The sequence below is a fragment of the Tympanuchus pallidicinctus genome, unplaced genomic scaffold (genome assembly GCF_026119805.1).
Source record: "Tympanuchus pallidicinctus isolate F22 unplaced genomic scaffold, pur_lepc_1.0 scaffold5, whole genome shotgun sequence".
Lineage (NCBI taxonomy): Eukaryota > Metazoa > Chordata > Aves > Galliformes > Phasianidae > Tympanuchus > Tympanuchus pallidicinctus.
This window is the reverse complement of record NW_026294769.1, coordinates 40,771,402-40,797,660: the sequence shown is the minus strand read 5'-3', so window position 1 is coordinate 40,797,660 and position 26,259 is coordinate 40,771,402. Positions and strand designations below refer to the sequence as shown.

At 37.1% G+C, this 26,259-nt stretch overlaps 1 protein-coding gene across 6 annotated transcripts in view; it reads right to left on the bottom strand.

The window, feature by feature from the left end:
• Nucleotides 1-26,259, bottom strand: part of CHD7 (chromodomain helicase DNA binding protein 7) — a 127,306-nt gene that overhangs the window by 4,236 nt on the left and 96,811 nt on the right. For 3 of the 6 annotated variants that reach the window (XM_052703392.1, XM_052703394.1, XM_052703393.1), the window contains 24 exons: nucleotides 25,081-25,224; nucleotides 22,587-22,842; nucleotides 18,069-18,279; nucleotides 17,330-17,525; nucleotides 16,917-17,084; nucleotides 16,067-16,246; nucleotides 15,671-15,781; nucleotides 15,380-15,585; nucleotides 14,246-14,445; nucleotides 13,495-13,654; nucleotides 10,279-10,368; nucleotides 9,679-9,782; nucleotides 8,144-8,273; nucleotides 7,794-7,866; nucleotides 7,515-7,569; nucleotides 6,563-6,791; nucleotides 6,193-6,401; nucleotides 5,376-6,053; nucleotides 4,716-4,876; nucleotides 2,884-3,111; nucleotides 2,215-2,658; nucleotides 1,461-1,682; nucleotides 1,008-1,148; nucleotides 422-526 (listed from right to left, as the gene is read on the bottom strand). In XM_052703392.1, the coding sequence (XP_052559352.1) occupies nucleotides 422-526; nucleotides 1,008-1,148; nucleotides 1,461-1,682; nucleotides 2,215-2,658; nucleotides 2,884-3,111; nucleotides 4,716-4,876; nucleotides 5,376-6,053; nucleotides 6,193-6,401; nucleotides 6,563-6,791; nucleotides 7,515-7,569; nucleotides 7,794-7,866; nucleotides 8,144-8,273; nucleotides 9,679-9,782; nucleotides 10,279-10,368; nucleotides 13,495-13,654; nucleotides 14,246-14,445; nucleotides 15,380-15,585; nucleotides 15,671-15,781; nucleotides 16,067-16,246; nucleotides 16,917-17,084; nucleotides 17,330-17,525; nucleotides 18,069-18,279; nucleotides 22,587-22,842; nucleotides 25,081-25,224 (4,701 nt within the window). The remainder of the gene's footprint in view (nucleotides 1-421; nucleotides 527-1,007; nucleotides 1,149-1,460; nucleotides 1,683-2,214; nucleotides 2,659-2,883; nucleotides 3,112-4,715; nucleotides 4,877-5,375; nucleotides 6,054-6,192; nucleotides 6,402-6,562; nucleotides 6,792-7,514; nucleotides 7,570-7,793; nucleotides 7,867-8,143; nucleotides 8,274-9,678; nucleotides 9,783-10,278; nucleotides 10,369-13,494; nucleotides 13,655-14,245; nucleotides 14,446-15,379; nucleotides 15,586-15,670; nucleotides 15,782-16,066; nucleotides 16,247-16,916; nucleotides 17,085-17,329; nucleotides 17,526-18,068; nucleotides 18,280-22,586; nucleotides 22,843-25,080; nucleotides 25,225-26,259) is intronic. The other 3 variants (XM_052703396.1, XM_052703397.1, XM_052703395.1) reach the window with 3 other exon arrangements.

Sequence of the window (26,259 nt, the reverse complement as noted above, 5' to 3'; positions counted from 1 at the left end):
AAGGTAGCAAAGCTAGCTTTTTGATGCTACAAAGTACCAAGGTGATTACTCTTCCTGCTATGCATGTGAAAAACACCTAATTTAGTAGTTGCTTAATGTACAAACACCCGTATTAAGAATTGCTGCTTACTACATGAGGAAAAAATACAGAATAATCAACAAAAACATATAACTAATGCTGAAGGTTACTTTACTATACCTGATTTTTCCATATACTGCAATCCCACTCTAGAGAAGCCTTCTATCATCTTTCCCCTTAGCTGGCAAACTCCCATCCTGACACTACAATTTCCTCAGCTCAGAACTACTAGCTATGAGAAAAAGGACTTAATCATCAGTGCTTGCCTGCAGAAATTTACACAACCTTCAACTTTCCCGTGCTGTAACCTAGAGCGAAGCATGGAATCAAAGTTTCACTTACAGACTGTTTAACAATGTCAGTCCAATCTGGAGCAACAGCAAATTCAGGATTTTCTTCTAACCATCTTGGCAAGTCCTTCATTGGAGGGGCCATAGCTCCACCCATCTAATGCAAAAGATAATACTTAAAAACACAAACAAAAACCAACCAACCAAACAACCCAAACCACAGAACTGCTACTGTTCATCTGTACATTTTCCATTTGTGCACTTTCATCTAAGAAAGGATGAAAGTAAAGAACTTCAATTCATATAGTGGAAAACTGAACTGAAACTACCTAATGATATCAGAATTGAAAAGACCATATTTAAAAAATACAGCAAAACGTCACAGTCCAGGCAGTGCTAGTAATTAAATTCATACCTGATGCAAAGAAATATGCTATATGTATATGAGTTGCTCAACTTAAATGACTAGAATGAGCTAGTAAATTAGTAAAGGAGAAATCAAAGATTCTGAGTGACAGTAAGAATAAATGTCAGTGCCAAATTAAACTTTTTAAAGAAGTTCGGAACAGAACGCCTGTTCTCAACATGCAAAAACATTATTAAACAATTCAAACAATTCCATTGAACTTGGTGTTTACCTTCTTCCCATTTCGCTTATTTACAACAGGTACCCTTTCTTCTCCTGTCAAGGTGTTTATATCCAGTTTATTAGGGTTTCGACATCTGTGTCGTTTTTGTTTCGGCTTCTGAAATGAGGAAAACAGCACATCTGCACTCTTCTGGAAAGAAGAGAAATATGTTCTTTTTTAGCTTTTCATTCTCTTGACAAAAATAAAGAATTATGACACCTCTCCTACCAAAAAATTTAAGAAGGGATCAATTACTTTACCCTCAAAAAAATATTTTCCTGAACATACATAGAAATCCTGGTGCCTCCTGAGTGCTTAGACATTACAGTAAATGTGGCTAAGATGAAAACCTCCACTGAAATCCAATGATTACACCCAATTTGAAGAAATTTATTTCCATATCTGTAAGATTAACTTCCATACTAATCTAATACAGCTACACTTTTAAAATCACATACTTACTGGTACATAACTTGGCATATCTACAGTGTAAGTAGGATGCAATTTAAGCCATTCAACTAAGTCCTTGTTTTTGGGAGCATCTTCTCCCACCAGCCTGGTCCCATCCTCTAGATTGATTACAGGGATGCGAGTGTCTGGATCCAGTTGACCAGGAGACGGAATGTTCCTTGCTGGTAGGGCCTCCATATCTTCTTCAAAAGCTTTGGTCACTTCTGCATCCTCCTGAAAACATTAACACCAGCATTACTTCTCACTTTAAGGCAGCAGTTACCTGGGAGAAATCACTTCAAGGACTAAAGTTAAAGGCTCAAGTCAGCAGTTAATAAGATTTAAATGTTTCCACTATGTAAAGCAGTCACATTAGGGGATTTTGTAAATTTAGAATCTTTGAACATTAAAGAACAGTCAGAGCAGTTTTCATGCATTATCACTTAATGACCCCCAAGACCTTCACTTCCTACAGAACAGAGAAGGTAAACTTAAGCCTCAAAATATGTATGTTATAATATATTATATTTCAAAGGAAAAAATGTCTTTTTGAAAATATGAGCAAGTTAAAAAAAAAATCACAATCTGCTATAGTAAAAACTTGATATAAGCAACATTTTGTTTTGTTCAAAATTAAATACAAAGCAAAAGCTGGCTGGGTAAGAATTGTACGTTATTATTTGCTAGATTATAACACTATAAACTCACATTCAGAAAGTACTAGACACAGAAGAACAAATAGGAGACAAAAAGGTTGTTGTCTTACTACAGTCAATGATGTCCGTTTGTTGCTCATAAATAACAGATCAAGCCCTTCTACATTTTTCCTCCTTCCTCTCCTCCTCTTCATGGGCGGTTCTCCATCTATTAAAGAGCCATTTAGCAGATGCCTTGTGGGTGTGCGTGAAAGACCTGCTTGCAGCAGCTCCATTTGAGTTTTAAAGGCATCAGACACGGGTGTGGAGACATTAGGCAAGATAAACTTTGAAGTAACAGATGAAAAATTTGAGGTAGAACTTGTTGCCTCTCGTGAGGCCTTTGATAAATCTACAACCTTTTCTTGTCCATTTTCTGAGACCACCTGAGACTCACGTAACTGGGCAACCATTTCCATAAGATTTCTTCTTTTGGCAGCTCTCTCAGCCTCGATTTCAATTTTTCGTCTCCTCCTCCTCCTCTGACGTGGAACCGATAAATTGAGTGCATCTTCCTAATGAAACACGAAGATTTCCAAACATTAACACAGCTCTGTTAACTGCACTGATTTTGCAATAGAATGAACACGTAACTCAGAAAACAGAGCCTTTACTTTACTCAAGGTAACACTGTCATTTTCCCTATTTTATTCAAAGGAATGCTATTTTTTCATATTATGCAAAAATAAGTGACGAAAGATAAGAAGCTTTCTGTACGAATGAGAAGGATGCAGCCTTGCCTTTGACAACTGAGGAGAAGCAGTGATGTCTTCACTACCGCTGATACTGGCTTGACCAATCATGGAGAGCTCTGCAAAGCTCCTTTTTTGCAGAGGGCTGTCCACAGCTGTTGGAGTATACCCAGGTATGAGCCCCTGGAAATCAAACATCTGGCGCCTATTTACTGGCCACTTCCCTTTCAGCACTGCTTCACAGATGTTGTCTAATCGGTTGATCATTACTCGGTCCTGTGCAAAGGAAAAGTACATAATGAACCTTTAGTGTGAAGGTTGCCTGTTAAACTCAAATGAGTGCAACTACTCTGTCTAGTTCAGCAAGGCTTAAGAAGGACATTAAAAAACAACTATTTCTTCCAGGCTAGGATAAACTGATCGCCTGAAAAAAGCTAATACATAGGGAACTTTGTGGAATAGAACTAGAATTTAAAAACAGCATTTATATTGAGATGAAGAAGGAAGACAGATGACATTTTCTGTTGGACAGTGTACAAACGGACTTTAACAGAAACTCACAATTGTTTTACGCTTCTTACTTGAGCTGTCAGCAAACTCAACAGTTCAGAAGGGAAAAAAATCAAAACATCTGCAATGAGTATTTTAAAACTGCAGTTCTTGAGATCCAAGAGGCTGGATCTGCAATTCTGTCCTAGGAAGTGGATCCTCATTAGCGTCACTATTAATAAAGTTCAACATTATGAAACAAGCACCAACCTAGGGACATCTAATGAATGTCAATTTTCATTCCACACCCATTATCACTTCAAATTTCACTGAAGCGTGTACACTAAAAATCTCTGATTATGTGTATTAGTCTACTTATCATGAATCTACATAGATTAGGGATTTGTTTTTACACTATAACTGAAATAAGATTTTAGTTCATGTTTCCAAAATACAAACTGAAAGCAAAGAAGATTAGTATAATTCTTTTCCATTTTAGTATTCAAATACATTCCATGCTAGCCTGAAGTAGTAGAAACTTCAAAACTATGAGAAATACTGCTGGTTAGGGAATATGAGCACCAGTTAGCTTCCTGAACAGCAAAACAGCGCAAAGGCCACTAGCAAATCTCAGCAGCTGCAACAGACTGCTTGCTTTCTCCAGGAATAAGCCTATTAAGAGCAAGGTCCCCCCCGCCCTACCCCACCCCCTCCCAAACCAGATGGCCCTGTTATGGTGATTAGTAAGCTTAAGACTATTACTACTTTATTTCTCTCTCTGCCCTTACTGCAAAGGAGAGTACTAAATTATGTACGGATTTATTACGATGTTACAGTTTGATATTTAAAAAATAAAAATAAAAAATTGTGCTAGATATATTTCTGCACTGCTACCAAAATAAGATATAGCTTTATCCTATGTAAAATTGCTGCCTGTATTTACAGGACACCTTAATACATCTGTCAACATTACATAATGGCTTAGATCATGTAGGTCACCAGTACCCTTTTTCCCATCCCAAACTGAAAAGGTGATCTTGCAGAATCCCTGCTCCCCTTGCAGACTGCACTGCAGACGAAATCCAGAATTCAAAGTCATAAATTTGCTTCCATTAATAACAGCATAAGAGGTGTCATTCTGCACTCAGACAGTTGCAGATCTATAAGGAACTCATGTCTGTCAGCAGTGTTGTTTTACAGTAAAGCAATTCTGTTCATTTCCTTCACTAATTTGTACACAATTGAACAATAAAAAGCCATTTCAAAAATCATTCTCAGAGTAAATCTCATGTTCACTAGAAGCACAGAACTGAACAAACCACTTTTTGCAGCACATTTCCCACATATTATCTGTACTGAAAACAATGCATCCCATCCTACCCGCAACCAACCTTAGGCCAGAAAGAAAAGGCAAATGTTCTCTCATGAAGCAGCTGGACCACAGAAGGATCCCCATCTTCCATGTAGAATCCATCGCGCGTTTCATCCCTTGCGGTACTCATAGAGGCATTGCTTTCTTCATCAAAATTCTTACCCTGAGAAACTGCTCCTGCTGAACAATAATCATGACCAAGAATTAACTGCAAAAGTTCCCAACCATCCAATGTCAGCCTCAATAGATAGGTTAAGACAAGCATGTTTGATACCATTCTTCTAACTCGGGCTTCTGTTCTATCATTATTACAACAGAGTCTTAGTCTTCTGCACTTGGAACAGAAATTGTGCTTATTAGATCAGTAAGTTATCTTGGAAATCATCCCTCACAGGGAAAAAAAAAATCCTACTAAAGATGGATTTTTTTAGCTTTTATGGTTTGGTGGTTTTTTTTTTTTTTTTTTTTTTTTTTTTTTTTTGTTTTGTTTTGTTTTGTTTTTTTTTTGATAGTTTATCTGGCCACCTAGATACATGGAAAAGAAGAGAAACTGCTAAACATAGCCTATCCAGGCTCCAGAACAGCTCCATGCATGCCACTTACCAGCTGGCACAAGTCTGAACAGCTGTAGGACTCATGCTAAGCTAAGTGCATAGGACTGACCTGACCAAAGTGTTACCTTCAGGTTGGGAGGACTCTTCTGATTTGTCATCATCATCCAGTTTCTCCTCTTCATCTTCTTCTGAACCTTTTTCAGAAATTGATTTTGGGTCTACGTCTGTACTCATTTCTATATCTTTCAATTCACATTTAACAGAGCCAGTCTCAGCCTCAGCATCACAATCCTGCTTAGTGTCTTTATCAGCAATATCTGTTTCTTCCTTGATATCAGATTTTTCTTTGGCTGCTGGATTTTCAGATCCTTCAACTTTAGACTCCGTTTGTTCTGTACTTTTTTCTTCTTGTACTGGTGTGGATGGGACAATAGGTGGTGTTTGACTGCAGCCAGCACCCACAGGGTGTAGAGAAGAGACAGTATTTGCATTACCCGTCCCTCTGTTTTGAGCAAAGTTTTTGTGGGCCTCAAGAAAAGACAGCTCAGGATCATTCAGAATGTGATAATCTGTCCTACTGACTCCATGTTTAGCAGCACCAATCAGTAAGTCTTTGTCATGTTTACCACACTCCCACCACTCCGGCAGATCCAAGCTTGGTTGGCAAAGCTTTAGCCTCTCCCCCAGCTGTGGGTGATGAAGAACCTGTTCACGGATTTTCCGTAAGAGCTCAATGCGATATAAAGTTCTGGAAGCACGTTCTTCTGTGATCGGTTCAATCATAGTAGAAAGATCAGGAGGCTCTGCAATGACATCAGTTTGTAGTGTTTAACATTAACTAGATGTATGCCCATCTCTAAAGCATTGCGCCTAGCAATCAAGTTTCAATAACGGTGCCATCTATTAGTAGTCACATCCATTTCTGCAGTCAGTAAAACTTACCATCATCTGGCTTGACCGGCATTCGGCACACTCGTCTACACATATTCACAAAGCCATTAAAATACTTCTCCAAGCTTTCATCGGACTTTTTATCAAGCCTGGCAAATGCTCTGAATTGATTCCAGTCAAATTGATGTTTTATGGGATCAAAAATAATTCCAAAAGTAGACACTACACGATAAAAATCGGCTTCTTCTCTTCTTGTCCATCTATTCAAGGAAGAAGGAAAAAAACAGGCCACTTAGTTAAAGGCGAGCCCGAACAGTTTGGATACCCCCAGGCCCGTTTAGTTTATACTTTCAAAGCAGAAATACTGGCAACACACAAAGTTAATTGAGATTTAAAGGAAAATATCACTGAGAAAACTCACTTTTGTCGTTTCTCAGTTATTATAGCCTCCCTTTCTGCTTCTAGTGCCCTCACTTCTTCCCGAGGCCGACGTCTCCTGCGGTCAGTCTTCATTAGTGCCTCTTGCCTCATTTGTTGCCTTTTATAGCTGCGCTGATAGGCAGTAATGAGGCGACGCAGACGGGTAGTCAGGGTTGAAGTGTTGGGCCAGTAGAGTTGGCCTAACTCAGAATTGCTTTCACTGTGCTTGTCTAGAGAATAGAGAAGTATTTGTGCACTGCAAAACCACCACTAAACATTTCAAAGTTTCTAAGGCTAAAACTGGATTCCTGTCTGATCAGATAAGAACATACGCTTCATTAATATTGGTGCAGAACAAATTAGAAACAGGATAACTACACTGGTAGGAAATAAAAAAAATAGAATAAAACCATCTGACTCCACAAACTCAAATGTCTGTGAAGCATTTAAAGATAACTATCAGGTATTATTATTCGATGTTATGAATGCAAACATATTATGAATACCTTTAAGTATTTAAATTAATGCAGTAGAGCTTTAAATGCGTTACTAAGAAGATCATTCCATCTCTGTGAAAACACCTATGCTTATGATTTACCACTTCATTATTTTCACTTAAACTTGGCACTTTTCCTTCATGCCGAGGAACTTATCTACAGCAACGTCAAGATTATCTCAGCAAAAGCATCAGCAGCAGCATAAAGAAACATCCAGTTTTCATCATCATAATTTCTACTATGTTATTAGAAACCCAGAAAGCCTTAACGAGGGATTATTCAAACATGGTAAATAATTGTTTTGAAACATGTGAAGCATGAAGATATTTGGCACTAAGAAGTTTACCGTGATGTTTTCCCAAAACACAACCCATTTCTTCATGTGCTAATAAAAAGTCCACCTTTGCCTAAGTGGTCTATTTTTGCTTTTTCAAAATTTCTTTAGTATAGTCTTACTTGGGTGGATTTCAATGGACTCTTCTTTGTCTTCTGGAGGTGAGTTTGCAAATTCCTTTGGGAGAAGACAGAAGTTATTTTAGTTTTCAGCTTTGACCATATGTTATTGTTTGCAGAAAAAAAAAAAAAAGATGTTATCTTTCAAATACAGCAGAAAAGTATCTTTGTAAGGCGTGTTTATCTGGTGGTTCACAAACATAAGAATTACACATTAGGATAAACATGGAGTGTCAGTTATGTTTACAAATACTTATAATTACAGAAACTTGAAGTTCTTACATCAATTTCATCCTTGAAAGGAGTTCTTGTTGGCTTATATTCTGGATCTTCATCCTCTCTGTCGAATTCACCTCTAAAAAAATATTTAAAATAAACAATTTAAATAAATATTGCTTTTGAAAGGTAATTTTTCTGGAAAGAAAAGCAAAAAAGCTACAAAAGCCGTCAGAATGTGTACCAAGCTGCACATTTATATTTCATGCTCAACCGTGTAAGCAATTTTACATACTTTTTGCATTATGTGATCACTTCAGATCCTCAGGCAAGATGTAAGCAGAATATGACACATGAACTCGTGCCAACGTATACAATGCTGATAAAGTTTATTAATTTTTTCATGTCGTCCTTACCCATCACCACCATCTGCTAACATGTCTGTCCCTCTCTGTTCAGCAGCTATGGCCTTTGCATCAGGCATGCCAACCCGTTCCAGAAAGCACAGTGTTGAATCAGCTCTCATGGAATTGTACTTCTCATAGCCTGCAGAGTGGGAAGCAATTTTTTTATTTTATTTTTTTTTTAAGCTACAATCAACTGTAAAAAGAACAGTTTAGGTAATGAAATACAATTTTCTGGGTTCATTTATTTTTAAATAAAATTAAAGAGCTGTAACTGTGATTTTAAAGGAATTGTTTAATAAAAAATGATGCATTTTTTCCTCAGTAGTTTTCATTTGCGTAATAACGTTTTTCATATTGATAAATTTCATCAGCACAGAAACATTTTAACATCAGCAGCATTAACAAACAGTAAAAATTGAATAGTTTTTTCAATGTAATCTCAATCTTTCACCAAAACCAACCCCACACTTCTATAAAGATCCCTACGTAACTCTTACAGTGGTTCTCCATATTCAGTACTCCCTACTGCAAACATACAGATGTGAATGGAAGCACACACACACACACTCTCTCTCTCTATAGCTCTAGTCTTGCTGGAACCCTCAGTGTAGGCTGTGAAAATGCTGTATACATGGGTTATACGTAAGGCCAACGAACCTGTCTTATTAGGTTTAGGATGATGCATGTCAGTAAGATGACACTGTTCCCTCTATGGTTTTCAAACTGCTGTTTGCTTTTTTACTGCCCAAGTTGACTAGATGGAAAATGGCAGATCCCAACAGTGCACTGCAGGAAAATGATTTTTAGACTAGACTTGCCTCAGCTGAGCCCACAAAACAGAGCTGCTGTACATAGGCAGAACAGCACAATTCAATTAGGATTTGTACTACAACACACTGCTCCTAACTGCTGTAGAGCCTCAAGCCAAACTGTAATCATGAAAGGTTTTATAAGCCATCATTCTCCCCTTTAGTCAGGCTGGGCTGCTGAGAATCCTCTGCGACCTCCAGAGAATTGGGATTATAATCAGGAATCGCTCACTGTATATATCATGCCAGCTCTGCATCCCCAGCCTTTCAAAGTTAACAAGGCTGCATCCCACTCAAGGGAGCCGGGAGTTCTCAACACTGACATTTGTGAAATATTGCTTGGAACAAAGCCCAGGAGGCACTTGTACAGATTAATAGCAGAGGTTAAGCCCACCGTCCACTTTGACACTGGTTGGCAGAGTTAGCAAGTGAAGCAGTGCTGGAAGCAAAGTTTATGGAGATCTATCTTACTATTTGGCTATTACTTAAACAAATATGGCTTTGTTTTATTTACAGCCAAGAAAGTAATGTTTTCTTCTCAAATGTTCTGCAAACATTTAAAAACAGCATCTGATATTTACAGCTCATATTAGGTTTTTAATGCAGGCAAGAAAAAAAAAAGGGAGATACAAGCCAACAGCTCTTTGGAACAATACTTGTTAATATTATGACTGAACAGTCCTACACGCAGAAAGCTTTACAACTGAGTTTTGTTCAGAGTGAGACACCACTTACCATGTTTGAATACTCCAATTAAAAGGGATTTATCCGCCTCCTTATCCCACCAGTCTGCAGGAACTTCAGCATGGAACGGCTCAGGTATCCACACATCTACTTCACTATAAAGACAGCATTATAAACATTTGCAAAGATGACTGGACAAAAACGTTAGAAAAAAAAGAGAAATGGTTCACACCGCTTTGTAAATATGCTTCTTGAGGGGGAAAAAACAACACCAATTAGAACACGTGGAAAATTACTTAGGATTGTTTAAAAGGAAATAATTAAAAAATATTAGGCTATTTTAGGAGTAAAATGCCAGTGGTTACCCAAGCACGCTCATTTACAATCTTAGTATTTTTTAAAAAGAAAAATTAAAATTGCGTTACAATAATTCTTCAATATTAGCAATACTGAAAAATCCGTATCAGTAATTTCCCACACTTTCCCTCCTGCAAGAAAACTACCCACCTCATTTGATATAATAATAATGTGGCTTGCAAACCCATTTAACAGGAAGCACAACAACCTTTAAATGCTAAAATTATTATAGTACACGTGCTTTACATAAGCCAGCATCATAAAGCAAAAAAATAAACCTGCACTTGCACTAACCTTGAGTCAGCACCCTCTAAGATCCTGTCTGCTTGGTCCCCTATAACTTCTTGTCGTAGATAGTACAGCATGCGGACACGCAGCAGGACCCTGGAGAGGAAGGCAGAGGGGGGAAAAAGTTCTTAACTTCAGGACTGTTTGCCAACAGTGGCTTTTGGCAGCTGCTGCTGTTCATCCATCATCCTGCCAAGGCTGATTAGCCATGCTGTATGGTAGGCTTGAAGCGTGACAGATGGTGGCACATAATCACCTCTGTGTGGTGCTTTCTGCTGGCTTCCAACAGGCCTGCCTGGCAACCGCTTACACTGCACAGAGAGGGACCGAGCGCAGCCCAGCCCCGGCGCATTTCATTTAGTTCTACCTAGTGCAGCTTGTGAAGTTTAGACACGTACTCTACCACTGCCTCTGAAGTATTGAAGCAAGTTTGTAAACAACTGAGCAGATGGCTTTCAGTAACTGTTCTGCTTCATTATCTCATAAAATTTCCTCAGCTGCTGCCTTAATACCATTTTTGGAAGCACATCAGAAGTTGTAGGAATAAACGAGATATAAAATCTGGTTTTACTACCTTACAATAAACCCTCAATATGGAATGTCAGGTTTTTCAGATTATACAACTTTTTGCTTCCGAGAATGGGAGGAAAAAAAAATAATCCCCCATTTCCCCTAGGAGATATTAACTATTTTTACTCTCTATAGTTCAAACTGCTATTTAATTTTACCTGCACACAACATAAGTGCCATAAGGAAGTGAAAAGTCTTCGTTGCCCATGTTTATTTTTTCCCATCCCTGCAACACTACAGTCGTTTTTGGGACCGCTGTCAGGTGTTGCAGCAACAGCTTAAGCTGGCAGGAGAGAGAATGGCAGACTGGATTTTCAAGGAGAGCAGAAAAGAGGTCATCACTACAGAAAAAATGTCTCCCTGAAAATAATCAAGCTCTCCCATGTTTACCCAATTCAGGGCACCCCCTGCTGCCTAGTTCATGAAGTAGAATCAGCACCAGCTAAAATGGAAATTATTCTGCCTGCCTTCTCCCTCTCTCCAAATCCATCACGGCTACTGTTGAATTGCTGCTCTCGGAGCAGCCAGGGTAACTGGGGAGGCAGTAATCTGATCGCCCAGTTGCATGAAAAATTTAGACCACCACCAGTTTTGAGAACTCCTTGCTACAGATCTGATGCAACAGAAGCAATATCCAATTTTACACGTGTTACCCAAGTAGTCCTTGGAAGAGTAGGGATTTGAATCAAGGTCATTTGTACAATTCAAAACATGTCAGACATGCTTTTTTTGTAAGTTTGATAACCTGGACCAGTAAGGTGCCCCTTTTCTATGTTTGGCTATAGAAATAAGCTGGTCTCTAAGATGGTCTCTATCATCTTTGTATTAAGTGATAACAAATGTTATATCAAGCCGAAGGAAGAGGAAAAAAAAAAACCCACAAAACTAAACCAAAATGCAGAGGTTCTCTGTACCTTTCAGAAGTCCTCCACATTAAAGCAGCATGCATGTTACACATGAGAACAGGACACCCTGTTCTTACTTATCCAATAGATATTGCTATCTGATGAAGGAAATTACTCATACTTTCAATTAGCTTCTACCTCAGCTTGATTTTACCTGGGCTAAACATGTTGCTTCTACAATTCACTTAGTCCTGGTGGGTCTAGGAAGTGAAGGAAAAAAGATAGCAACTGAAAATATTCTTGTATTTGATACAGTGATACATCAGTCTTCCTGATCCTTCTAATTGTTCTACTGTATTATTTCAGCAGCACAATTTTAAAAATGAGTTTAAGGCTGATATAACTGATATAACAAGTAATGAGGACATGTTACCTGTGACAGCAAAATAATGTTACAGGAAAAAATTTAATTATTTTAAGAGGAAGTGAAATGTAATAACTGAACTGAGTAACAGTTCAGAAAAAAGTCAAGAACCAGTTCACTTGCATGCGCACTTGCTAACATAATTCTCTAAAAATCTGTTCTCATCAGCTGCAAATTAAGCTTGGTTAGCATCCAGAAATGAACTAATAAACCTTTTAAATGTCTTATCTCCTTCACATCACACTCCCTCTGTTGACAGGCCACAGATACTTTTGAAATCAATAATTCCTTTCTAATAAACACTTCTAATAAGACAATACATACTAAAAGCATAAAGACAACTTTTCACCGACACTGCTTTACACGTGTATGCTAGATACCCAATGAAGAACACTTATAGAATCATAGAATCACCAAGGTTGGAAAAGACCTAAAAGATCACCCAGTCCAACCGTTCACCTATTCCCAATAGCTCCCACTAAACCATGTCCCTCAACACAACATCCAGCCTTTCCTTGAACACCCTCAGGCTGGGTGACTCCACCACCATTCCAGTGCCTGACCACCCTTTCTGAAAAGTAATACTTCCTAATGAATCTCCCCTGCCGTAGCTTGAAAGAAGTTGACACAAAAATAACCGAGATATTACAAACCAAAAGCAAAGAAGAGATGCACTCGAGAGACATTCATTCAACAATTAAGCAAAGGTTCCGGTGAAGAACCTTTTCCCAACACCCAACCTGACTCTCCACTGACACAGCTCCATATCGCTCTATCTGGTGCCATCACTGTTACCAGAGTGCAGAGATCTGAGCTTCCCCACTGCTACCCTTGTGAGAAGCTGTAGGCTGCTACAAGGCCTCATCCCCTCAGCCTCCTCTGCTCTGGGCCAAACAAACCAACTCAGCGACTCCTCATGCACTTTGCCCTCTAGACCCGTCACCATCTTCACAGACCTCTTTTGGATGTTCTCTAATAATTTCGTTTTCATCTTATATTGTGGTGCTCTAAATAGCTCACAGTGCTCAAGGTAAAGCCATGCTAGTGCAGAGCAGAGCAGGATGTTGAGTTGTCAAGAGAAACAGATTTAAGTGAGGGTATATTCTTTTCCCCATATGCTATTAAGAATAATCACATATTTGATTTCATTCTTATTTAAGTAGAAAACACATTTCTTCATAAATGTTTTAAGAATGGATCAATCATAAAGAGCTTACAGAAATATCCAGATATCTGCTAAGATGATTATCCCCCAAATTAGAAGCAATAATGCTCTTTACATCCTATTAAATAGCCCCATGCTCTATTAAAAACATTCCAAAGAAGTCACAGACTTTTGAAAAACATATGATAAAAAGCATTAAATGAAATAATAATACTTACTTATTACAATGATGTTTGAGATGTTTTCTATAGCTGTCTTCTTGAAATAATACATCCGGATTACAGGTGGTGAGCCAATCAGCATCTTGAAGCATTGGCTGTGAACTCTGGGCTTTTACTTTCTTGCCTTTCCTCCCTCTGGGCACTGGCGCAGACAGGCCTATACAAATCCCCAGTTATATCTTATGCAGTCTGAATAGAAAAGCTCTCACACCAAACTGCATTACAAACACACATTTACAGCTAAGCATCACTGCTGTATTAGTTCCATTGTGGGCAATCAAAAACTGAACACAATATAATTTATCTGGAAATTGTGAATAACAAAATCAACCAAAACTACCATGCAAATTTAGGTGTGAAGATTTCAAAAATTCAGAGAACTATCCAGAAATTGGTGTCATATCAATATTTCTTCTAAAAACGCTCATGAATCTGAATGGCCATAAGGAAACAAGCTTTATGACTTATGGCCATTTGAAAGAGCTTAACTCCAGCAGTAGGCGATACTTAAAAACTACGTTAGAATATTTATTCAAACTGCTTTATGAGCAAGAGCACCGCATTCTACAAAGCATCTGAGGGTGACTTCCCCTTTAAGTACTGACCCAGTCAAAGCCCACCTTACTCATAAAATCTGACAAGATCCTACAACATGTCAGAACAGCTATAGTTTAAACTAAAGACACAGCACGACTGAAGCAATTCTTTCCTATTTACTAGCATCATTATTTGATTGTGGTAGACATACCGGAATGATTAACCAAAGCTCGAGTTTGCCCATCTGCAGTTGGAGTGATCAGATCCCAGATGAAACTTTTGATATTTTCATCCCCTTTGTAATGATTAAGGCAATATACCAGGATAGTCCGGCAGATGGTTTCCACATCTTGTTCTGTTAGCTGACGTTTATAGCGCCCATGTGAGAGGATGTCAGTCCAACGACCCCAGCTACAAGAAAAATATGTTCAATACAACAGCTAGGGCACTGGTATTTTAATTTGTGACTTTCAATTTAACTCCTGGTGCCAAGCAAGTTAGGACCTCCTGTATTACCACTAATGCATTCTGCGTTTGCAGGTTACATCGGGGAATCCCGCTTACAGCACCTATGAGTTAAGAATGTTTATTTTACAGAACAGGCAATAAGTTCACTGCTCGTAAAGCTGCAATTGAACTACACTCAAAATAATAAAGTACATATGTTTAACTCTAATGGTCCCAGTAAACTACGAACAGGAAATTCAGCCAATTCCTACAGTCATGGGATTTGGGGAATCAGTTTTATTTTGATCCTGAAATTCATTATTAGTGACTGTTGCACACAGCTTTCTAGAAGTAAAGCCAGTTCTCCTGAAGCCCATTGGAACAGTAGTTAAATACAGCTACTTGCTTGCAAAGAGATGAAATTCAGACTGGCATATCCAATGGGAAAGATAAGGCATCAATTAGTTGAAATTAAGTACCATCAAAACATGAGAACTATGCTAAAAAGCTCTGAATTGACTTGATTTCACAACCATACCAGTCTTTACAAATGCACTTTGTTATTCTCCACAATACTTAGAAAAGAAAGATGAAGTCTCAATAATTCTGGTATTCTTTACAATATAAGAAGCCAGAAACAAATATTCTGTCATCACAATACTACATATTTTATCAGTGAGCTCATATCCACTGTGTGGACGCTTTAAGCTAAGAAATACATATATATCCCTATATATAAAGCAATCTAAAATCTCACAGGTAAGTATAGATAGTACTGATGTAAAAAGCATACAGAGTGCATGTGAACAAGAAAAAGAGGAAAGAGTATTTACTATATATAATTTATATATTTTCAGTTTTTATCCACAATCACACTATTTAATCAGTATATTCTTACCCATAAACCAACAAGTTCTTCTCTACCCTGAAACATTCACTTCTTGCATAACCCTGTGATTTGTCCTGAGGCCTACGGGGCTTTGTGCTAGGCTTTTCTTCAGAATCACTTTCCAGGTCTGAAAACTCCATCAGTTCATCCTCTTTGACTGCACTGTAGAGTCTGGTTTGCTTTCTTACTCTTGGTGTATCAATAACTAGGTTATTCTAAAATGAAAAGTGAAAATGTAGAAATTAAGGAGGAGAAAAATCTTCAATTTAAACGAACTGAGTACTGTCATAAAGCTCTTACCCTTCCATTTAAAGCATCAATATCCAGTTCAGCCTTCTTTGCCCACTTCTGCCAAAAATTAGGGTCATCCAAGGAAATGTCTGTCCTGTTCCCAGATGCAACAAAACTAGCCTAGAAGACATGAAAAAACATGTATTGATTTCTTAACCACACACTATAAAGATATCTGTTTTCATTTGGAAGTGCAATGTTTAGGACTTCCAAAACAGCATTGTCAAGAAACAAAAAAAGGAGCCTATCTACTGTCCAACTGGAAATACAGATGTCCCAACAGTTTTGAGGAAGAAAACTGAAAAAAGTGTACTGAAAAACTCAATTGACACTGACGGCGATTCAGTACCACTTCCATCTATTGTGGTCACAACTTTATTATTTTTCCTCCAAATGTCAATGCACCTTTGCAAATGTTGAGCCTTTTCCTTCAGATTCAATAGTAATTGTGTGTGTTCGCCTTAAGAGAATTTGATCAATATCCTCTTCACAAAACTTAGACCCTTCATCCTCCTCGTCCATCAGAGCACCGTATGCTCCCTTTCGAAGAAGATCTTCTATTTCTTTTTTAGAAAGCTGTTGCACCTGTAACATGTAAGAGAGACAGTTGTTTTGTTGTTTTAACACTAGTCAACGTTTATATCTAACAGCATAATGACATCAATTGCCTTTTTACTTTGTATTTTAAGAACTGTACTCCTAACATAATGTGGTGTTGGTCAATTAAACATTCATGCTGAAGTCACCTTTAAAAGAAGAATGCAAACAACAACATTCTTAGGGTGAAGTCATATGAGTGGTTTAAATGATTTAATAATTCATTGTCATTGAATCTGCTTACTTTAGCTCCAGTGACTGCTAAACTCCTCCTGGGAACATACTTAACTTCCTAACCTGAGAAAAGGCCCAAGCAAAAAAGGCTAAAGCACATGAACATAAACAAAAAGTATGAATGGATTGGCAGCCTGCAAGAAGCTGAAAAACTGTAAGAATCAACACTATGTGAAGTGTAGAATGATGAGAATGAATAAGAACTGAGGAAACATGATTCTACCTGTCTGCTTTTGGCAATTAATGATGCATGAGATAGGCTGAGCCAGTTCATGTAGCCTTGCCCTTAATTAACCCCACTTTAAAATATATGCCATAGTCTACCTGAAAGCCATCATTCTCCAGCTAAGATATAAGCAAGAAATAAAAATGTTATACATTTATATGATTTGTTGATCATGCATCTTAATATATTAATTCTTACCCCATTTGTAGCATTTTCTCTTCCACTCATAGATTGTAGCACAGCCTTGTCAAGGCCAAGCTTCAAGCTAGCTTTGTCAAACATCTCCCTTTCATAAGAATTCCTTGTAATCAACCTGTAAATTTTCACTGATTTGCTCTGTCCTATTCTGTGACATCGTGCTTGAGCCTGATGAAACAGGACAGATACTCAGTTACAAGTGATAAAAGAAAAGAAAATCAATATAGAAAACTTACTTTAAATGTTATTACTTTCAATATAAATAATAATCTGTATATTTTTTAGTTTTTTGGTTTTTTTTTTTTGTTGTTTTTTTTTACTGAGTAAACAACAGTCATTTCTTTTGCAGGTGAACAAAATTTCACAGGAAATAAGCAAGAAGTTTTCAACTGAATCATTCCTTGTAATATTACCTGGAGGTCATTTTGAGGGTTCCAGTCTGAATCAAAAATGATGCAGGTATCAGCAGCAGTAAGATTAATGCCCAAGCCTCCTGCCCTTGTACACAGCAGGAAAACAAACCTATCAGAATCAGGTCTTGAAAACCTGTCAATAGCTGCCTGACGCAAGTTGCCTCTTACTCGGCCATCAATTCGTTCGTATGGGTACCTGAAATAAAGATGCATTGTAAGGAGAATTTTACTGCAAATATTCTTATTTCTGGCATTATTTCTTTCAAAAATATACAATTAAAATTTAAAAAAAAAAATCAAAAAGGGAAAATATGCCACTGTACTCTCAAAATAGCTGCAACAAACTGAGTGATTGTTGTGTTGTATCCAACAACTTCATCAGTGGAACATATACTATCTTGTCTGCTGCTTTATACCCTCCAGTAAAAATGAGGTTCTCACTGCAAGGAATGAAATAAATACTTGGGGTTAAGCAGAAAAACAACAAACAACTCCAGCGTAACTGAAACATTTAACTAACTAGTAAACTAGGAGAAGTCATTAAAGCCTCTCTGAGGTCATTTTCTACTCATCTGAAAGAAAAACTTCAGTACTTGCAACTTGTAGTCAGCTTACTCCAGAAAATACAGTAACAGTTTGAATTTCATCCCGTTACAATAAAGATCACTCACAGGTTAAATACTGTGGCCACTGAGGAACACACTGTTTATTTAGAATTGCATTATATTGTTGCTCTCACCGTCTCTGAATGAGGTAGTCTTCCAGTATGTCCAAGCAGCGCACCATCTGGGAAAAGATAAGCACCCTGTGGCCACCAGCCTTCAGTTTTGGCAGCAGCTTGTCAATCAGTACTAGCTTGCCAGCAGCCTGGATCATTGCCTGGAGCTGAAAATCTGGAGAGTCGGCATTGTGTGTTTCTTTAAACTCTTCCAAAATTTTCTCTTCAGCACCTGCAAAGATTGGACAGCAATACATGAACACAGCAGAGGATTTTATCAATAAACAATGAGCTTGCCTTCAATACCCTATAGAGAGTACAGGAATGCTTTAAACACTATGTGAATAAACATTTATAGAAAATATTAGTCTTAAATTTAAAGCAGACATACACACAAACAGGGCAATTAAAAAACCACTTTGAGTATTCATTCGATTTTTAAGGGAGTAAAATCTTTTCGAAATAATTTCATATAATCATTTAATGAACACAATTCAATCAGACATTACGAAAGAAGATGAAAAGGTAAGAACTATTCCAACTGTTAAATGTCCTTTTCAAAATTCAACGTGGAAGAAAATTCTTGTTTGAAAATGTAAGGAATACAAACCAAATTTGATGTCCAAAATGAAAGTTAATCACAAGCAAGACTTGGATCTACCCCTTCCATTACTAGCTAGAGAATCAAAATCCGAACTGTGAAAAAGCTGATTTCCTTGGAAAAAAATAAGCGGTATGAAATTGTATTTTATCATCTATTTAGATTTTTCTCCTCACTGAACATCTAATTTCTCCTCAGCTTTATGAAGCTGTTCAACATATATACTCTTTCCAGAACTAGTCAAAATTTCTTTCTTGATATCCCCTTTTCATATGAAGTAAAAGCACAGAAATAAATGTTCCTTGTACTGCACATTACCTGATGATACAGAACAAATTTATGCCTTTCTTATGCTCATACGCTTTTATCCTATTTTAGTGTCACTTCTACATACAACATATTATTTAAACGTTATCAGATAACTATTCTTGGCTATACAGAAGACTAGGAATCTTCATCCTAAGCTTATTTCATATACAGACAAACCTTTTGAGGGGATTCCTTTTTCAGGTCCTCTGATTTTTATTTGTTATTTTCTTAAAGAAAATGTAGCTTATAACATCCAACATCAACACTACTTTTGAGTAACACAAAGAAAGGTGGGAGAGTGGGGCAAGGAGAAAGAAAAGCTTACTGATAGGCATCCACTGAGAATCTCTCCCATATCCCAACTCTAACAAGAATGCCTGTAAGCAAATAGGCAAATGCAGCCTCACTGAGTGATCACTGGTTCCTTGCCTACTGTAACATGGTGTCTTAACTAGATGCCACCCTATGCCAGCTGACAGCTTCTTATTACTTGCACTGCTCACTTTCACAAAATTCAGTGCTTTCACCTGAAGGTATTTTTACAACAAGGATTCCCTGCGCTTCAAGTATTACTGATCCTAATAGTTTGCACATAAGAAAAACAAACCCACATGAAAATAGAATTAGACAATCCTTCAAGCTATCCTTATTCATATTAGCCCATATTTTGCAGAACAGGAGAAATTAAGGCAGTAATCTCACTCTGTACTGAGCTTCGTCAATTTCAGAATATAATAAGCTGTCAAGTAGTATACAGTATGCAAACTCAATATTTACAAAAACAAACCAAGTAGGCCAACCACACCACAACAAACCTAGCAACAAGTCTTATCAATGATGAATTCTCAGTACTAGCGTTTCGTCTCAGCAAGATTCACTTCTATAACAGACCACAAACTCTGAAAATCTGCTAGTCCAACCATCCTATCCTAGCTAAAACTCATAAAAGCCTGCCTTTTCCTTTTCACTCCTACTTCAATTGCAACTAAGTGATGAATGTGTAGCATCTGTTACCCAAGTAAGAGGTATCAGTACCTGTTACACTACTTGAAGTAGTGTCTCGTATGCCTCTAACACTTCTTTTCTTGATTTTTATTAATGAATGAGAAGAAGTCTGAACATGTGCTTTCCTGATAGCAGGAAATCTTTTAGTTAAGAGAGACTCCTTGGGCTCAAGAGAGCATAAGGAACAGAGCGAGAAACCTTTACAGTGTTCACCAGTGTACTGTGTAGCATGTGTAAGTACAGAGGCACTGTTGTCTCTTGGAGTCAGAGAAAGAAGTACGATGTATAAATACTTAAGTGGTTGCTAGGGAGGAAACAAGGAGTTCAGCTCTGAGAAAACCAATAGGACAATGCTTTGCCCATCTTGGCTGGAGAATACACAAAATGCAGCAGCTTCCTCTAGAAGTCTGCTCAAGGACAGTTCCAGCAGACAGCCATTCTCCTCTCAGCACCACGAAGCTAATCTACTGATCAAGAAACAAAGAATCACCACATTCAACTCCTGTCATACTACTTCCATGATACAAACTGCTATGTCTCTTAACTGAAGATTACCTAGAGCACTTAAGTCTATGTGAAACAAAACAATCTTCTACTTGGTCTATACATGCAAATACTCGTGCACTGCTGCTTGTTTACAAAACCCTTAGATACAGCAGAAAATGAGAAGGGCCCCAAGACCTCTTTATAAAAGCCTCAAGTTTCCAGAGTTTGCTACTCTTCAGGAAAATACCACTGAAAATTATGCCATTACAAGGCTTCTTGTCAGAAATAAACTTGTGTCATCACTGTAAATACAAAGATGTTAATTACTGATCAACAAGATAAAACCTAGGGCTCAGACAACTACAGGACATAAGAGTATTTTCTCTCCTGGAATTAAAAGAACTTAGTTGCTCCTTCACACTAATAATAGTTGGGATTTATTATTTCTCCCTTGCATCAAATCTTAACAACACCTGCTGGTTTTTTTTTTGTTTTTTTTTTTGTTTGTTTGTTTGTTTGTTTTTGCTGCATCCCACTAAACAAGTCCAAATGAAGTCACAAAAATGTTAAAAAGGAAAAAGCTCAACAGACATCTCCACCTCCCTTTACTTGGGTTAAAAAACCAGTCATTCAAAAATACTTGAAATTAGTCATTCAAAAATACTTGAAGTTTTCCATATAGCTACTTGAATTTAAGCAATCTTTAACATAAGTTAAATGATACGAGACTTGGGAAAAGAAAAAAAAAATTGTTGTAAGCAATGCTGCAAATGCTACTCATTAATTTCAGAAAACAAAATAAGAGAAAAACATTTACTTTATTCCTCATTACATGAGACAAGGAAAAACAATCACTACATTAAAATGAACTGAAAGCCAAGGAACATAAAAGGCATTGAGTTCAGAAGCTCATAACCTGAACATCCTGAACCGTTTTCTGGTAAACCCACTTATGTAATAGATTAACTTAGAAGCAAAGAACTAACAAATAAATTCTAACAGAACCACAAAGCTAATTTAATTGTATGTTCATCTGAATTTATAAACTGAGTAGCCCACCAGCATGGTTGAGTTCAGGTACTTTGGAGTATCTCTATATCGTGCCTTTGGAATAATTACTTGCAAATGAAATATAATTAGATGCCATTTGGTGAAGCAGTTTAAGCATAACAAAAAATGTTAAAAAAAAAAAAAAAAACAAAAAACAGCAAGCACTGCAATATGGAAGTCACACAATAAAAACTGCAATCACATATGGCTTATGATAAAACAGTCTTTCACCATGAAACTCGTAACTAGCATGAAACCAGCGACAGCATAAATCATACACAGTAACAAAGAGGAGATGGAAAACAAGGAACTAGTAGCATACAACTACCTACAGAAGCTTATGCTACATCTTCAAAGGCAAGATTTGATCTGACCAACACATACACAGTTCAGCATACTTCAGAGAGCTGGTTCATCACCTAGTGTTTGCCATAGATAGTCCTGATCGAAAACCAATAGCAGCATCATAATGCAACAGAGTATTCACTGTTAAAATCTAATATAGCATTCACATAGACCTTTTTCCAGTCCAATTAAATTATGAAAATGAACTGACTACACATGTCCATAAAAGCACGTCTCAGTCATTTCTTGACTCACTACTTTTATTCAGAAATGTTTAGTACTCTCTCATAGTACCCTGTGGAAGACAACAAGTAGTAGCTAACCAACTATGAAGAAAAAAAACCCATCATTTATACAGCAGCATCCAAGAACCCACATGATAACTGAAGTATTCTTTGTAAGAACAGAAAGAAAAAATTCTAATACTAATATGATACTAACACCAACTCTGACAGGACTAGCAAGTCTTGAAAAGAGCAGTACAGATGTTTTCAAAAGCAATGCTGTCCTGACTAGCAGATTTCTAAACATAAGAGAACCTAAGAGGTTCTGTCACTATTCTAATTTAAAAATACATAAATAAAAATGCACAGTATGTTCATTCAGTCACTTCTGCTGCTTTCAGCATACCAATTTTATGGAAAGAAGAATTAACAACTATCCCTCGAAGAAACTAGAACAACATTTTTAACACACTGAGCAGTCTTAAAAATGCTTCCTGAAAAGATGATGATGTAACTTACCATTAATAAGGTACGGATGATTGCAGCATTTTCTTAGTTCCATCATAGTGTTTAAAAGATTAGGTACATTTGCCTGACCTCCACCCTTTGAGAGAAACGCAAAATTCTTCTCAAGAATAGCACGATAGTATTTCTTCTGAATATTCGTCAGCTCAACTTCAATGATGGTTTCCTCTTTGGGGGCCAGGTTCTTTTCCACATCCTCCTTGAGACGTCTCAGCATCATTGGCTTCAAAATAGCTTGCAGTTTCTGCACCTAGGAGACATTAAATAAACAACAATCAAAGCTCTAAGTCTTCACATATTTTTTTTTTCTATTTCTAACATTTTCTTGATTCTGAAGTCCCCCTCTCTTTATTTATTTATTTTTTTAACTCAGATCACAAGTAGACAGCATTTAAGCCTTTTCTCAAGGGCCTAGAAACTGAGATTTCCTTGTTAGCACTGTGACATAAATTTCTGAAGTCAGTGTTTAGTGAACACCACTTCTGTTCAGTGCATGTCATTCAATGATCTCCCTTAGAACCATCCCTCTAGACAAAGGCAGTACTGCACACCAATTGTGCAGAGCTATCCCTACGTAGGCAGAGCTCAGCAAATCTGACTGTAAGAACAAGTTTTAGAGTAACTTGTAATCACTAAATACAGTGAATTACACTGTTTTTCCCTTCAGATGTCTGCTCCTAATTCTTCTTGCTTTTAGATATTTCTTAGACATACTTTAATCTCTTTTGACATTCGCCAAAGCAGAAAACTACTTAGGCCTGTTCTCAAAACGAACATTCCATATTTCAGTAATTTTTTTTAATTTTTTTTTTTTTTTTTTTGTCTCCAGGTTTGGCAACATACACTTTACAAAGCAAAGGGAAAATGTCCATTTTCCTTCTATACGGTTTGCTGAGTTTGGTCAAGTCTTTATGATGGCCTTTACACAAAAACTCAAGCATACTCCATACACATATAATGAGTTGGCATTAAGGTTGTTTTCAAAAGTTCCATCTCTCATCAAACTACAAATCAGCTCCGAGCTAAAGAGCTGAAATTTACCCTGAAATTGATCACCTTCTCCTACTAGGGTGCTGTGTAACAGAAACAAGAACAAAAGCAGCTTTCTCCTGAATTCACATAATTCCTATAGTAATAGCGCAACTTCAAGAGAAAGGAGATAAATTAGTCCAGAGAGATGAACAATGAAAAAATTACATGGAACAGGACTGCAAGGAATGAAGGAGAAAACCTAAACTGCTAACATATCATCTCTTTCATCGTTTAAAAGAAAAAACAAATTTCAAAAGCGATGTATTCACAAAAACAACACTTCTTCCAAAACTCGTTGCCCAAGCAATCCAGGTTCCAAATCTGCTGACGACTCAAGGCATTATTTTAGTTATATTTTCACTTACAACATCAAAAATTTCCAGCTCTGCTCCGCTGACATTTTGAGCTGGCCAGACAGAAGCTATGTTGAGAGTTAGGATATATTAACTCCAGCTCAAACACTATATTAACAGGAGTACATGGCTTCTGGATCACAGTTGGCTCACTTCCAATCAGGTCAGAGTCCAGGCTGACTGACATGCAACTGCCTGCACAATCTGTGGAAACGTACCCTTACGATTCCCGCAGGACACGCAGCGATTGTCCAGACGGTAAGGGGCTGGGAAAGAATTGGCTGGTTTTTTGGGTTTGTTTTAAATTTAGACAATTACCTATAATAGAGATAATCTCAAAGAAAATTAACCACTTCAAGCTCTCAAAAGTCAGAAATTCAAGAAACTGAGGAGTTTTCAGACAGAACCAAGACAAAGTTGTACACAAAAACGCATGCAGTCACGAGGTTAGATTACCACAAGGTGCAAAGAGCCACATTAAGGTGCCTAAATTAAGATGTCATGCCTCAGCTAAATCCTATGAGTGATTTTACAGTAGTTTAACTGTTACTTATTTACTTTTAAAAACATTTTCATACATAAATGGAAAAAAAAAGTTTTGTATATGACCGTCATTTACATTTGACATTTAGAACATGTGGCATTAAGGGTTTTCATTTTGCTTTGATTTATGCATTTCTTTTATTGGACAGCTTGAGAAATCTCAGTTCTTGAGTCAGTCAAGAAAGCATCTCCCTCTGGTTGCTGCTTGAAAACTAGATTTCAAATGTGTTCATTTGCACTGAAGTCATTGATAAAACTCAGATATCCACTCCACAGAAACTACAATCCCTTTACTCTGATACTGACAGTCAAAGAAGAGAACTCAATTCCTTATGATTAATTGTCAAAGCAGCATAAACAGTTACAAGTTAAAATGAATTTTAACCAAAAGCAAAAAGAACTCGAAATGAATTCCAACAAAGCGAAAATAAGGATAAGTCCACTGCAGTCATCTAAGAAGAAAACAGATATTACCTGTAAAAACAAGCAATAAAGTTCAGATACAATGGAATGATTAAATTCACAATATCTAAACAGAGAAGTATGTAAGGGCAGTCTACCTGTTCTTCAGTTTTCAGATCCCCAAATTCTTGCATGAACGTGGTTTCGGATGGGAAGCGACCTGGTTCCAAAAAGTGAAGCAAGCTAAATAGCTCTTCCACTGTATTTTGCAAAGGAGTTCCAGTAAGCAGCACTTTATGCTCCTGAAAGATTAAGACAGAGTTGCCTAGAAATCCATTTAAATCCATTCTTTTTTTAATACATAGGTATAATCTCTGTTTTCTTTTTGCCTCAACTTTATATATAATTATTTTTCAGACATTTATAAACTAGTGTTTTGGTCTTCCTTCAGTTAGCCCAGAAAAATACTTCACCTCTTCAGGTGCTCACAAACCAGAGTATGAAACTGACAGAGATGAAAGGAGAAGTTGCATGCTGCTTTAGAGGAGGCACCCAGAGAGGTTAAGTAATGAGCCCAAGATCAAACATGAATTTAATAGCTGAGAAAGAACTGAAGTGACAAGTCCTGTTCCTCCATCTATAGCCATAACTGTAAGCTCAGCTTTTCTTTAATGGTAACTATAATAAAAATAAGTTCTATACAATATTTTTAGTAACTTTCTTTCATGAAGCTTCAAGACTTCTTCAAGAAAAACATTATTTAACAATGAGGAAAACAAAATCTGAAAGCAACCTACAGGTCACTAGTGCTAGTGTAAGACAATGTTTATTTTTACTGGTTTTTGAATTCCAAGTATTAACTTAGCTTGACTGCATTCATACTACAGTTTTAAAGAATCTTCTGACCAATAAAATAGTGAATAGCTTTAAATTCATCTTCTCAACCTTCTCATTATTCTTTGTATGCTTAGTATTACATTCATCCATACAATGTGCATATATATTTATGAAAACATCAGAAATCAACTCATATTTCCCTTCTTTTTAATCCCTTCCATAACCTGAAAGCAGTTCCTTTCGGCCACACAACAAATTAACATGAGAGCTGATTTAATTCAGATCAATTTAACTCTCACAGATGTATTTAGTCAGCAGTCCACATTATACCTCTAAATAAATGTCAAGGTAAAGAAGAGAAACTGAAGGACAAGCGATTACAGAAGTCACATGAAAAGTGAGAAGGGGAAGAAAACACCTGTCAATTCATCTAAAATAATACACATAACTACAGGTTTAAATTAATGAAAAGCCTGATGAAACATCAGCATACCAAAATC